Source organism: Amblyomma americanum, chromosome 2 (assembly GCF_052857255.1).
Source record: "Amblyomma americanum isolate KBUSLIRL-KWMA chromosome 2, ASM5285725v1, whole genome shotgun sequence".
NCBI classification, from domain to species: domain Eukaryota; kingdom Metazoa; phylum Arthropoda; class Arachnida; order Ixodida; family Ixodidae; genus Amblyomma; species Amblyomma americanum.
The window spans coordinates 148,545,230-148,560,401 of record NC_135498.1 but is presented as its reverse complement, the minus strand read 5'-3'; the positions used below and the strand labels follow the sequence as shown (position 1 = coordinate 148,560,401).

At 45.1% G+C, this 15,172-nt stretch overlaps 1 protein-coding gene across 12 annotated transcripts in view; it reads left to right on the top strand.

Moving 5' to 3' along the window:
* The window catches only part of LOC144121892 (monocarboxylate transporter 13-like), a 206,454-nt gene that overhangs the window by 174,266 nt on the left and 17,016 nt on the right, over positions 1–15,172 (top strand). For 11 of the 12 annotated variants that reach the window (XM_077655318.1, XM_077655319.1, XM_077655328.1 and 8 more), the window contains 2 exons: positions 3,102–3,285; positions 11,009–11,152. In XM_077655318.1, coding sequence (XP_077511444.1) covers positions 3,102–3,285; positions 11,009–11,152 — 328 coding nt within the window. Of the gene's footprint in view, positions 1–726; positions 958–3,101; positions 3,286–11,008; positions 11,153–15,172 lie in introns of those variants that run through there. The other variant, XM_077655329.1, reaches the window with a different exon arrangement.

The following is a 15,172-nucleotide window of genomic DNA, read 5'->3' as shown; positions in this document are numbered from 1 at the left end:
CGGTTCGCACTAGCGAAGGGTAAAGTGCACAATAGTGGTATATTTCGTAGAAAAGAACAAAAGTTTTGTTTTGTATTTTATTCCCGTAGATGAAGAAATGGTCATAGTTATTTTGCCTTAATTTTCCAGTAAAGAAAGCGAAAAACTAGTGCCCGATGCTATAAAAGAATGTGATATGGCGCGCAAGTGCTGGAAGAAGCAAGTGGCGCAAAAAGGTGGATGACACCCTGCGCCGGGAAAGTAAAATTGCAGATAACTGCATTTCGGTAAAAAAAAAAGAAACGTTGATGTGCTAGCTTCGAAAACAAACGACCTCAGCGGCTAGTGTTCTTCCGGCGCGGTTTCAAAGCTCGCTCAGTTATCCACAAGACGCACGTTGCTTTTACGCGTAAAAACACCCGCTTAACAAGTACAACCTGCATGTACTGAGTGACGCTCGCACAAAAAAAGCCGTTGTCAGCGAAGAGCGAGTGCATTTGCAGACCTCTCCCGCCTCGTGTGTGTTTTCGGTCCGTGCTCGTTGGCTTGTTGCAGCAAGCTGGCTGTAGATGACTCCCTCCCCGCACCCCCTTCTCCTCTCGACTGCGCATAGTCCCAGTGTAGACAGGCTGTGATCACATGACAAGTACGGACCATTGCTAAAGAATTGCGTACAGTGACGCAAAAGTGTACTGCTTCACCACATTGGCAGCCTTTCCCTGTTTCGCAATCTGACGTTGAGACAGTCAATCATGTTCCGAGGACGAATAATTTCCCAACCGGCTGGGTAGCACAGATAGCGCGCCGCGCTACCGCGGGGATGTCGTACCTTTATATAGATAGGCGCATAAACGGGTTCTTCCGAAGAGGCCCAATGAGACCGGAACAGACTGAACGCTAGCGGCTAGGTCGGCTGTTAGGTAACGGCTGGAGCATACTTCGGCGTGCACAGCAGTACGCTCTCCTGATATGGTACCGGTGAGTCTCGGTATTCAGATCCTTGTTCTTTTTGCATCTTGTTTTTGTTGTTTGTGGTGGCGTAAATATACAGGCGAGATTAGGCGCCCTTGATGTTGCACGCTCGTTCTAAATCTAATTCTTAAGAGCTCACTTCCTAGCAAGTGCCGCTGTCTAGCTTACATCTGTCTTCTTGTTGACACTTTGTGATACAGACTACTGCTCAACACGGTATTCTGTGGTATGGAAATATGCCTGAATAACTTCTTGCCTTTTTCGGTAGCTTCAAGGTTCTACTCGTTTTGTTTGTACATGATGCTTGATAGAGGCCTCACATCAAAAACTAAAGGGTCTGCTCACATGAGCTTAATTATTGCCACCGTGCCAAGTATTCCTATTTGTGTAGTTCTCCTAAGTGAACTTAATATCGACAAAAATACTCGTATTGTGGCTGTGTAGAGGTGGCTTTTCGGTTGGTACGAACTGTTAATAAGCCTATTGTGATGCTCGCAACTGCAACAATTTTATTCTTTCTTATTTTCGGCATATTTCTTTTTATTATAATAACCATGCCCAGGCCGCTGGCGCCACTAGCGATAATTTATGGTATATCGAGCGTGTCTCGATGAACTTACAGCTTATCGACAATAATTCTTATTTGTCCACTTTAACGTTGTTTTGGAGGAACTACCTAAGTATTCTTGCATCATTGTGGCTAATATACACAACACATCATGTTTCCTAGTGTGTCACACCCGCAGCGTTGACTTATTGGCTAAGGTGTTCGGTTGCTGGGCCAAAGGACGCGGAAACGAATCCTTACCGCGGTGCCAGCCTCTGTGATTTCAGTGCATTGTAACGACTCCCAGGTGGTGGAAAGTAATCTGGGGCCCTCCTTCGCGGCGTCTGTCGTGGCCCGTGCGCTGCTTTAGGACCTTTTCGACAGCGTCCAGAGCTACGTGTGAGGCGCCAGCAAATTCCTGTTAATATGTAAAAAAGCTCAATGCAGCAGCTGAAACCGGCTGACTGCGCTGTAGGGAAGAAATTATTCAAGCAGCTGCCAGAGTCCAACTAACTCACCTGCTGCACTGGCTGCAGGTAGTTTGGGAGAGTTAGTCATGTTGTGTAGGCAGGAAGGCCCTATAAGGTTTCCTTCTATGTAGTGAAACCACGGGGAGGGCCTGTTGCATTATCTCTCCGCAGATCGAAAACTGAGGACAACACTGGTGCTCTAAGCTTCGTATCCACACGCTGCAGCCACGCATTTCGATACTTTTGTCAGCGAACGTAGTTTGCATTTTTGAAAAAGACATGGAGCTACTTGTACACGCAGAAAAAGACGTGGAGACGAAGGGCAGGTGTGAACTCCCAACCGTCCTTTGTCTCCTCGTCTTTTTGGAGCGTGTATATGAAGCGCCATGTCTTTTTCAAAAATCTAAAACCGACTAGCCTGACAACATACGTCAAGGAATCTATTTTGTTTCATGAAAGAGGTACTTTAATTCACTGAGCAAAATACAGAAGGCTGGATACATTACGCTGTTTTGGAATAGCCAGCATGTACCCTATTTTAATAGTTTAGAATTATAATGATCTCTGCAAGCAAACAATGGCAACCACCATTACGCGTCACGCGTGACCGGCCCGCCGTGGCAGGTGGCATCCTGCGGTTTGTGAGCAAACTGCGCGCCGTGGCAGGTGGTAGCTAAAATTAATGATTGGTCGCGAGAGGTGTCTCGGAAGAGCAAGCTGGTAGCGGAACCTTCCATCGCAGGGCAGTGGCCCGTCGCTTGATTGCTGCACCACTGCGCCAGGATGGGCTATGAGGACTCCCTGCGATCTATGCACGTAAAGTAGGGAACGACCAATTCCGCATATGTGAGCTTTAACCCATTAAAGCTATCGCGTCATACCCTTTCGGCTCACGGTTTCATGTTTCATCATTACATTGGCTCGACTGGCGACAATGGTGCCGTGTAGGCCGGAGTTTCTTTGTCCTGGCGCAACCATGGCATATGCCGCATGCACGCTGCGGTGTCGCCGCAGCTGTGGCGTCGTGGTTGTGGGATTGCTCAGCTCGTTGGAGAACGCCACGTGTCGGTTGAAAACAGTCAGCAATGCTGCGCCGCAGCACTCATTCAGCAGAGGCACTCTTCCACATGCAGCATGGGCCGGACAGCGTGCACAGCTGGCTCACGGCAGTCGCGTGCGCCTTCTCGGGCTTCTTCGCCCTGGCCCCGCTGCGATCCTTCGGCGTGCTCTTCGTGGCCATCATACAGGAGTTCGGCGTCAACCGCGAAGAGGCCTCGTGGACCCTCATGCTTCTGGGCGGCGCCAGGGTGCTCTCAGGTGGGCTCCGCTTCTCGCATCTTGTTTGGCTCACCACAATGGATACGCAGTCATGACCCCTCAGGTAAAACTCTCTTGTGCCATCTCAAACTTTTGTGTTACAAGCGGGCGATCTCGACCTTGCAGTCATTGGAGGCACTTACCCTAATTTTTCTCTAGTATAACAGTTCGATCTCATTCAGTGCTTACGTTGACAAGGGAAAGTTTTTTTAAGAATTCACTAGTTCTCTGTGCACCGGCGGCTGCGTTTTTATGGAGGAAAAACGCCAAGGCACCCGTGTGCTGTGCGATGTCAGTGCATGCTAAAGATTCCCAGGTGGTCGAAATTATTCCGGAGCCCTCCACTACGGCACCTCTTCTTCCTTTCTTCTTTTACTCCCTCCTTTATCTCTTCCTTGACGGCGCGGTTCAGGTGTCCAACGATATATGAGACAGATACTGCGCCATTTTCTTTTCCCCCAAAACCAATTATTATTTTTATTATCAGTGCACCGGTAGCACGCTTCGCAGTATATTCTGTATTTATATGTTCAAAGTGCTTGATTTTATTTTTGGGGTCCTTCCAGTTTGTTCTCAGTGCCATGGTTTCCTGTTTTTCCATGTATCTCACGATTTATTTCTCTCTACTTCTACACAGTTTCTCTTCCCTCTCATTTCTGAATCAGGCAAGCATTTGTCCTCTTCTTATAGCTCCCGCGGGGGCATCTGCAATATGCAGATAATGGTGAGTGGCGACACCACGGGTTCGTTAGCATCCGCAGGGATATTTCCGCAGGGGGATGACGGTGGGCAGTGCGTCTCAACGGACCCGAGCACCCGCACCTAGCCGTGCTTGGCATCGCCGTGTCCAGGGAAAAGATCATGGTGGTTCAGCTGATGCCGAGCGTTTGGACCTTTAAGGCCCCTCGGTGGAGGCAACACGCCACTTTGGCCCCAGGTTCCTGTAGACGGCTCCTCTGGCCTGACCCGACGGGGGGAAATTGGCAGCCACCTTTACCTATCCTCCCCGCTTTCACTTTGCTATCCCTTTCTTACAACGCCCCTGTCTCCCACTCGCTGGTTGGTTTTCTTTATTTTTCATAGGCAGCTAGCGTAAACCTTGTGCGACGAACTACACTGAGTTGCGTCATATTAGCTTATAGTCTGGATGTACAGCTGGCGTGGGCAGGACTTGCCGGCAAGTTCCTAGCTACTGGCAGGGGAAAGCTTGTGCGCACTGTATCAGCGGTGGGTACGTGGCGGCACTGGTGATCGAACCCCGCACCTTCCGCATGCGAGGCGATGCTCATGGACTAGGCCACCGCTGCGTTCACTAGTTGGGCTCCATGGTGGGTGGCCAGCACCTTTACTGAAAATCCTGTTTTTATGGCTCGCTCTTTTTCCAAAAATGATCGCTTTCTGAAAAGAAGCCGGAACGAAGCAGGTGACTTTTTCAGAAAAGAAAGATAACATCCCCCCAAATTTCATGTCATCCATAGTGAACTAGAAGAAAAACAAGCAAGAATTATATCCCCATTCCTTGTATTAAAGTGCTTGACAGATGCCTTGGCACTAAGTATCCAAAATGGTCAGTGGTGACTTACTGCACGAACTGCGTGACACTACGGAGTACTCAAAACTCCGAAACCTTGTCTCTATACAGAACATCCCTGTCTGCGACACTTCACATGGGTTCCTAAATACTTTCCGAGGTGTAGACAAAAACACACCTAACCCTAACGTTCAACACCAGCACATTGCCTGAAACTACTGAAATGAGATGCAGGAGTTGGTTCAGTACACAGAAATAGCAGTGCGACAGACGGCACAATAAGGAACCTGAACATCAATGTAAAGCCATATACAAGGTGTTCCAGCTAACTTTAGCAGACTTTCAAAATATGCCGCTGCACTCAATAGTGTGAGTTGCTCCATGCAAAAGCCAGCAACATCCATTTGGTCGCGTCGTGTTAGAAGGCCGCGGCATATATTTAAAGCCTGGCTAAAGTTAGCTGGGAAACCCTGTATGCTCAACCCTCGCAGATTATTCAGTTACCGGAGATTTGACCAAGGCCCACATAGTTGTCGCGGGAGGAAAATTTGCGCAAAACGCGCTGCAAAGGATGACCCATCCATGGAATGTCACGCCGACCTGCGCTGTGCCAGCTCTGAAGGAGACCATGCTGCATACTCCCGGGCTTGTCCATTCTGGAAGAAAGAAAAAAGAAATAATTGCAGCGACAACTATTGAAAACATTTCTTTCAAAGAAAGCAGAAGGCGATTTGCTTTAACAAACAGTTTCTCCTTCATTGCAAAAACAACCTTGGCCGATGCGGTGCGTGGGCGCGGCGCAGTACACCAGGCTTCGGCACCTGTCCAGGCCAGTGCAGTGAGCCTGTGGCAGGGCCATCCGCGCTCCCCGGTCGAGTGGCTAACACTACTCAGTCACCCGAAAGCAGGCTGCCCAGACCCCTGGGTTGGCCTGTGCTGTTCTATGAGTAAAGAATAAAGTCGAGGGCATTTTACGTAGATACCCAACACACGAGAACCTTATCATCTTCAAAAAGGCGAGAGCGCAAGCATATTAGGCGTAGCGCCGATAAAGGATCACAGAAAGCGTATGTGTCTTTTAAAACAGCCCAACCACATCGAAAACAAAATGTGGGAGCAAGTTCGAAAACTAGATGACAGCTACTCACCTTTCACAATTCCTCGTTTAAGTACACGTGGTACACAAACAAGTGCAGGGAAACAGGCAGACATATTGGAGGAGCACTTTGCCGCGGTTTTATGTTCTTCACATAATACCCAGTCATTTCTAAAATATGAAAAAACATAGCCGAAAAACAAAAACTTTCGTCAAGGTGAGGTAGAAACGAAATAAAAGTTACTCTCCAAGATATTGATAGAGTACTGTCTGCAAGAAAAAAAAGCAGCTCCAGGACGCGCTCAATGAAAGGCTCGCCCATATATCCCAGCCTGCTGTAGACCTACTTTTGAATTTCTTTAACAAAATATTCATAGAAGAAAAAATACCCAAGAGGTGGTAGAGCCATTATAGTACCATTCCTGAAACCTGGAAAGCTGCCAACATCCCCTAGTAGCTATAGTTCAATAGCCACTACAAGTAGCTTCACCAAGTATCTTGAAAGGGTTCTCAATTTTGGTAGTGAATATTCATTAACAGTGGTTCTGTGAGATATAATTATTACGCTGCATGGAATATGATGTGTAAAAACTTTGTATTTTTAAGGAAACATGTCATTCCTCAAGTGTCACGCCCCACCACAGTAACGGCCCGGCGGCCAAAAGTATTTGCAAATAAATAAATAAATAAAATATAACAAACTTTTGCCCTTGAAGCACGCGAGCATCCTTACATCCATCATTATGGTTTCAAAAAGGCATGCTCAACAGCCCACTATCTAGTTCGCCTTCAAAATACAGTCAGGGAAGATTTTAAGCATAAACATCACTGTTTTGCTGTCTCTTTTGATCTGGAGAAAGCACACAACACAACCTAGAGGTTAGGAATTTTTGCGACGTGGCTGATCTTGGCATCCGGGGCAGGATGTTAAAGTGCCTAAGTGATTTCCTGGCCAACCGTTCCTTTGATGCACGCCTAGGCTCAACGCTCTCAAGGAACTTCATTCAGGGAAATGGAGTACCTCAGGGGTGTATGTTAGGCACAACCCTCTTTATTAGAAAAATTATTCCATAGCTAAAATAATCCAGAAGTCCATTATATATTCAGTCCATGTTGAAGATATTCAAGTAGCATTCACATCCTCAAATGTAGAAACTTGCGAGAGACAAATACATTTGACAAAAAATAAACTAGTTACATGGGCAGATAGGAACCGGTTCCAGTTTTCCGCACAGAAAGCAGTGGCTGATCTATTCTCGCTCAAACGAGGCCTACAAACTGACCCCACCTTGTACCTAAACAAAACAAAATTACGTCTAAAAAATGAAAACACATTTATAAGTATTACGTTTTACAAAAACCTTACATTCGTACCTCACATAAACGCACTCAAAAAGAGGGCATCGCAGAGGCTGAACGTACTAAAAGTATTTTCACACAAATATTGGGTATCCCATAGAACATGCCTTTTACAAATATGCCGCTGTGTAGTCCGCTCTACCTTAGATTACGAATATGTAATGTATGGGTCAGCGAGAACATCCTACCTTAGACGCCTCGGTCTGGTACAAAACATAGATTTGTGTCTCTGAAATGGGACATAGAGAACATCTCCCGTGAATAGTCTTTACGTTGAAACAGATGAACCGCTCCTCAAAGATTGGAAAATAATGCTAATGTGCGCATACATACTAAAAATAAAATTCCTGCCAAAACGCCTCTGTTATATTATAGTCACAGAGTTTCCTTCCAAGGCTTTCTTCAATAATAAGCCCCAATCAATAAGACCTGTGTTATTACTCTTCGAAGATGAACATGAAGAGTAAGGATTGTGAGGTGCCCTACCTGAAATTGCCCCAAGACACAATCCACTGCCGCCGTAGCACAGCCTACGCTCTGCATGTGACATCACAATAACACACCTTCGCAAAAAAAGAAATGCCACATGAACACATACAGCAGGAATATCTGGTTCTTAAAGAAAAAAATATGCAAGATACACAGAATGTTACACAGAAGGCTCAAAATCAAGAAATTATGTCTGGAGTGCTGCAGTACAAGAAAAATGGGCAAAAATAGTCAAACTGACGAGTTGTGAATTAATTGTCACTGCTGAATTTTATGCTGTGTGTGTAGCTGTGGAGAGAATAATAAATCACAGTATTGAAAACAGCATAATTTACACTAATTCGCAGAGTGTACTCAATGCACTCAATAATAAAAAAGCTGTTGAGCTTCTAATCGGAAGCATAATATACAACACAGAAAAGCATCACAATGCAAGGTCAGAAATAAGATTCTGCTAGGTGCCGAGCCACCTCGGGATAGAGGGAAATGAGAGAGCAGACACATGTGGTGCACGAACTTGCAGCGGTGAAATCAAGAAAGTTCTCATGCACCATAGAGACTGCTTGAAGTTAACACACGCTAAGCTGAAAGCTAAATGACGAAAGCGAAGTAAATAAACCACACTTCTTTAAGCCTATCTTAGGAGAATAGAAATCATGCGAGCACCAAGAACATTTCATAACAGTAATCATATGTCAACTTTGCATTGGACACACTAACCTCACACATATTTCTCTGTTGGCAAAACAAGGCAAAACCCTATGTGAAAAATTTGGACATGACCTCAGAGTAAACCATATTTTATTCTTATGCTCAAGACATGTAAAACTTAGAAAAAGTACTTTACTCAATTTTATAAAGATTGCATCCTTTTTCACCCACGGCTGCTCTAACGTGATAATGCAATTGTTGACATGTCTGATATATTTAGCTTTTTAAGAGAAGCAGGGTTTCTTCAAAAATTGTGCTTTTACCCAGTGCATCGCTTGATTTTCTAATACACCTCACCCACTCCCTCACTCCTGAAAAGAAGGCTTCGGTGTTTGTTTGATTGCTTGGGAGCGTCGAGATTCTTGCCCAACCAAGGATGGCCGCTGAGGTTACCCAACCCTCTATAAGGTTTTTGATTAGTAGCCATTTTTAAAATTACTTTCCTTTGCCATCAGTAGGAAGTACTAAGGGTTTAGGCCCTCTACACCACTGATGATTTTTCACATTCGTATAAAACTGCGGAGAAATTTTCTTATACCTTGAGCTTGGCGCATGCTGGCCTTAGATGCCTATGTGCCGTAAAACCCAACACAACACACTCTTCTTTTGGCTGTTGCATGCGTGTCCTTTTTTCAGTTATTTTTCTAGTTTCTTTCTTGATGTTGCCACAAAAAACCAGAATATTAGTAACGTAGTAAGGCTTGTTAACAGGAAGGACCTGGTTGTTAATACCGCACAGAGCCACAGTCGTATCTACCTTCAGACAGGTAGAGGTGGCTTTCCTCTTTGATAAAATGCATTTGAGGTCGTGTCTAACCGTCAACGGACAAGGACGACCGAGCAGCTTTGTCAAGCACATCAGAGTTTCCTTTCTTTTTTGACTTTGGTGTTGGCGCCGTCTTTTATGTTTTATGTTGCAGGCAAAAAGCGAATGAGGGCGAGTAAGGTGTTACTAAAAGAATCACAGCATCGCTTCTTTGTTTATTGGTACAAACATATCTCTAGATATTGTACTCGGTTTAAGTAAAGTATGCATTTTCTAAACCACAAGCATCTGAGCGAAACGCAAAAAAAAGTGTTTCCTCCTACGTGGACACCTTTATTTCCTCGGCAACAGCCATATATCGGGAACTCGATATCATTGTATGCGGACCTCCATGCGCGACTAATCTGAGGCTGTTATCAATTGGTGCGATTTTGCTTTCACCGCGACCCTAGGCCACGGCGCCCCCATTTGCTGCATCCAGCGCCTCCTCTATTATTACATAGAGCAAGCGCTGGCAACACCAGGGGGGGAATCCCTCGTCGCAACAGCCGGCAATAGAGCCTCCGCTTGGAAACACAAAGGCAGGCCTCGTGGGTGCGCTCAAGCCTAACGACAACCAACACACCTTACGCTCTCTGCGTGCTTTCAGAAACTCTCGAAGAATTCCGCGGTGAGCGAGCATGGAGTCCGCGGGGAACACAGCTGCCCTCTCGCTGGGCCTATTCGATGTGACATTTTTTTTCGTTTGGCCGTAAACGTTGCAAGGCGTTTTCGGCTTTTGGCGGCGGCTGCTACGTGGCGAAGATAGGCTGCACACAACTAGTGCGCTCCTCTCGGCGATGGCAGAATGCGAAATAAAAAGTGAAGATGTTTTTTTGTAACGATATCTTTTCCCATTACTGCATTTGCGTCTTCACCTTATGATACCTGACGCCTAACGCGCGTTGGCTGATAGCCAGCGAACAGTGTCATTCTCTGGCTGTACAGTCAGTAGCGAGAGTGACGATGGAAAGCGGGGTATATAAAGAAACGCTAAAGAATCCTTGCAAATTATGGTCCCTTTCGAAGTGAAGCGAAAAGCATTCTTTATTCTTTCTGAATTTTGCCCACCACTTTGTGGAATACTGAAGCGAACCAGAATTCTGAATTTGCTTCTGAAAGCCACGCGTTCTAAAACAGACAAAGGTTTCTGTACTTTGCAGTTTGGTTTTTTAGCACTCGTTGTAGGTTGTTCAGATACCAGTAACTAGCGAATTACGACAATTGTCCACAAAACCAAATTGATTTAAGACCACGTCGTGGCTAATGCAATCTTCGAACATTTTTTTTCTTCAGTCGGGCGCGCGACGCCATTTAGGGCAAAGTATCTCGGCAAGTTTATTTAACTCCTAACTTTCCGAGCTCACGTCTTCGCAAGAAAATTTTTATATTGATGCAGTGCAGCCAGAACGAAAGCCATTACGCGAGGCGGAGGAGAAAAGTTAAGGGGCAATGGCACTATTGTGGGGACAAGGACCACTCCTCCTGAAATCGCGGTAATTTTAAAGGAAGGAAAGAACTTTTCTTTTACCAAGTGCGAGCAGCACCGCGCATGTGCAAAAAATGCGCCTCCCGAAATATGCAAAAAAGAATGTGCGTTACCCGTCGCAATATAGCTTGCTTTTGGGCGTTGTTTTTAGTAGTAATATCCTATGCAGTCGGTTTGGTTATATTACGTGACGACATTGTCGACATCTTTGCGCCATGTGCGGAGCTCGTTGTCTGCGCGCAGGCCTCCTGGCGGGTCCCCTCGCCCACCGTTTCACGACGAGGCCGGTGCTCCTGTTCGGCAGCGTCGTGTCGGCGGGAGGAGTCATGCTGGCCTACTTTGCAACGAACATCTTGACACTGCACCTCACGCTGGGCATCGTTCACGGTGCGTGACGTTCATTTTGCTGCTTACGCGTTTGTTTATTTACTGCGCTCTGAAAAAGTCGCAATAACAGAGAAGGAACTGCTGAAAGGCTTTCAGAGGCGGCTGCCCGGGAGAATTTTTATGATGTTCAAAAAAAAAATGCAAGCGTAACCACGCAACCATCATCCTTGGAGTGTTAACGAAACAGAACATTACACTCATTTGCAACCGCTACAGGAGGACAAATAGTGTGACAGATATTAGTCTCCTGGGGCTGGAAAGATTAGATCCAGACGAGCACTATATAGGTTTAAGTTTCTGCGCATTTAGTGCAGCTATAAGATACAAATTGAGAAGGTTCATTACCTCGCGCTTGTATTGCGAGCAAACAATCGTCTTAACTATTAAACCGTGACAGAAGAATGTCTTGCTTCCAGTGACGCTTTTAAGAATTCTTATTTCACTACTACTGTCTCTGAGTAGAATAAGTTACCTCGGCGGTTTCCTGGAAGCGGTGATGTAGGCGAATTTATTGCACGTGGGAAAATTTAATTCAATACGTACAAATCGCTAAAATGCACATTGGTGTCCCTTAGAGAAAACTAATAGGTTTGGAATATACTTCGGAATATTTATAATGTATTTTAAACATATTTTGTACTAATGAATGCACAAAGATATGCCTGAAATAGGTCCCCAAAATTTTATGCTTAGTATTGAAAATATATTCTTAAAATTTTCCAAAAATACGTCACTTAAAGCACGCTTCGAGCACGTTCATAAAACGTGAAACAAATATGAATGCGGTTTTAGCATCTTGTAAATATATTAATATTGTACTTTCGTAAATATACAATTAATTCATTCGAAGTATACATCCACTAAAGCATGTTTAGAACTTGTTTCACACAAGTGAAAAAATATATATGCGGTTTTAGCATCTTGTCAGCACACTAAAAGTGTACTTTCGTAAATATGAATTTAATTCATTCAAAGTATACGTCACTTAAAGCGTGTTTCGAGCACGTTTCAAACACACAAAAAAAATATGTATGCGGTTTTAGCAACTTTTAATTGTATTAAAAGTGTACGCACATAAATATGAAATTCGTCTCAAGAATACTTAAATTTTAACAAACGGGGATTCCTTTAAAATATATTTGAAGGGCATTTTTAGCTGCCGTAGAACAATCTAGTGCTCGAAATGGCGTTTCGCGAAATGACCGTTGCATGTTGGAAATGTATTGAAAGTGCACTTTCCTAAATACGGCATTAATTCGTCCAAAGTACACTTCAATTCTAACGAATGAGCTCTCCGCGTAAACGTATTTGCAGCACACTTCAAGCTGCCGTTGAACAGTTAGTGCTCGAAATCGCGTTTCGGGAAGTGACATGTTGGAAATGCTTTTAAAGTGTACTTTCATAGATACGAAATTAATTCGTGTGCAGTATACTTCAATTCTAACAAATGGGTGGTCCGCGTTAGGACATCTGCAGCACACTTCAAGCTGGCGTAGGACAACCTAGTGCTCGAAATCACGTTTCCGGGAACATTGAAAAGCCTCCCTTTCCTGTCATTCATTCGTGTATGTTAACTTCTAGCAGGAAGGCAATCACCACTTATTTAAATTACGTGTGGAGAGCGTGATAGCATTATACCGGCAAGGGCGCAATGCGCACCTCCGTGCCCGAACATGTCAGCGAAAAGGCCCCCGACTGGCAAGGCCGACCGGTTTCCATAGACGCCCATGTATTTCTTGGTTGACAGTTCGACTCCGGAGCGATGCCTGACGCTCTTTCCATTCTCCATTTCGGTCCATTTCTCGTGGATTCGGTCCTCTGTCATTGGTAACTCAGATATACCGGTGGATTTTAAGCGTCCGTGGGAAGCGACCCGGCCATTGGTTGATTGGCGACCGGATGCCCTCACCAATGGATGCCATTGACGGGGAAATGCAGCCAACGGTTAGGTGCATCGAAGAGCTCTGACAAGCAGGAGCCGACCGGACCTTACCACCAGCTGTTATTGGTTGTGATATGCAGCTAATGGTGAGGTCCGGTCGCCAACCCCCTTTGGCCGGGTCGCTTCCCACAGACGCTTGAAAGCCGTGGGTGTACCTGAGGGACCACTGACAGAGGACCAAATGGGCTCGAAATGGACAATGGAAAATGAACACCTCACAGATTACGGCCCCAGGTGTCGCCACCAGTGGTCAATTTCAGAAGTAAACTCCTTGGGTCGACACCGATTTTTTAGCTCGGATCCTAGACGTTTTGCTACAGCGGCAGTAACTTCCTAGCGGTGGCAACCTGTCCTTTCTCGGTGAGGCCGTCACGAGACTGAATCTTGTGGCGATAAAATTTTCGAACTGAACTTTCTAAGCCATAGGTGGATGGTCCTTGCTGCCATATAAAAGCTACGATATCCAGAAAAAAATCAGGGAATTAATTTTTACGACGAACAATAACTAAATTTATTTGTATTTGCTCTCTGTTCAGAGACGCCATTGCACTTTGCTGTTTGCCGTTTCTTTGCTCTATGTAAGATGTGAGAAAAACTGTAGTGCTGCTGAAGCTATTTCCTTTAATTAATATTATCCTTTTAGAAGAGACTGACTTCTAATTTACATAATCACAGCTGATCGCAAGACGCTATCCATGTAACGTAGACAGAAGGTTGATGAAAGCGCTATCGCCTCAGGAGTGTTAACATAGGAGCCTTTGTGTAGACAGCCTTCTTGAGGCATTCAGGTTGTATAGGCAATGCCGTGAATAGCAACAATTACGCACAACTCGCTGGGAGGTCGAAACTATTCTGATGAAGTTAGAGATAGGGGGCAGACATACAAACCAACCACGGATGGCAGGCTGCCATCGACCTAGCTTGGTTGCTAAGGGAATAAATTGCCAAGTAACATAAGGGCGCACGCCAATTGATTGTAACGCCCTATATGCAATGCCGCTTGTATTCTCCCTTTCACAATCTCATCGCTTGGCAAAAATGTACCAATGACGCCTCAAAAGCAGTCGGAGATTTTTTACGGCCTTGTCCAGTAAACAGGACGCCAAATGAATATTACATTCATATCTGAAGCGCTTCCTCGAGCCTATGTTAGCTGGGGAAATTTTTATCGACGGTAGAAAATGCAAGCACCTCGTGTATTTACTAATAAAGTGAAGCGAATCGCGAAAAACGAAACCTGAGGAGATCGTCACTTATCAAGAGATGCGTGAAAGTTTTTCGCAGTTTCTACTGTACTGCCCAAATCATTAAGTGCCCATTTAAAAGCATGGCACGATATCTGATTACGACAAACTGCTCAGTTCAGATTTGATCCGGAACTGCAACTCCGTCGAAGCCTGTCGGAACTACCGACATCATTCTTATTTCGGCGATCGCTGTTTGATCAGCATGGCCGGCATTGAACCTATCACAATGCTGAGCATCAGAACGCTATATCATCGGAGTTAACCACCATGAGATCACAACGCGGCTGCGCTTTACGATCGAGAGGTTTGCAGTGTATGTATGAGCAACGAAACGCGAAGGAATTAACTGGATAGTAAATTTCGCCCTTCCACCGATTGTACTCGATGGGAGAAACCTTAAGAAAGCCTTGAAAGAGGAACATTTGGTTATTTTTTTTATTAAAGACCAGCCCGTAATAAAGGAAAAATATTTGCAGGAAAAGACACTAGCCAGATGAAAAACAAGAACCTTTGGAAATACAGCACTCGTTAGAGATATGAGAAATTTGGAAATTAGCAAGGACTTGTACAAAGTACACTGGGAGATACAGAACAGGAAATAGTGCACGCATTTCAACACCAGTCCTCGCACAGCAGGTAGGAACAGTATGGATGGTAGATAGTGATTTCAGCAGGCATACTGCTCTAGTCATACATTGCTCGTGGAATAAAACTGTATTTGAGCGTGTTTAATGTGCACTTCTACTCCCTCGCCTTTAATGGGTGTTCGGGTGGGGGGGGGGGGGGGGGAGTGGCTGGGTTCCATTTATGTGTTTTGCTTTTTCAAACCCA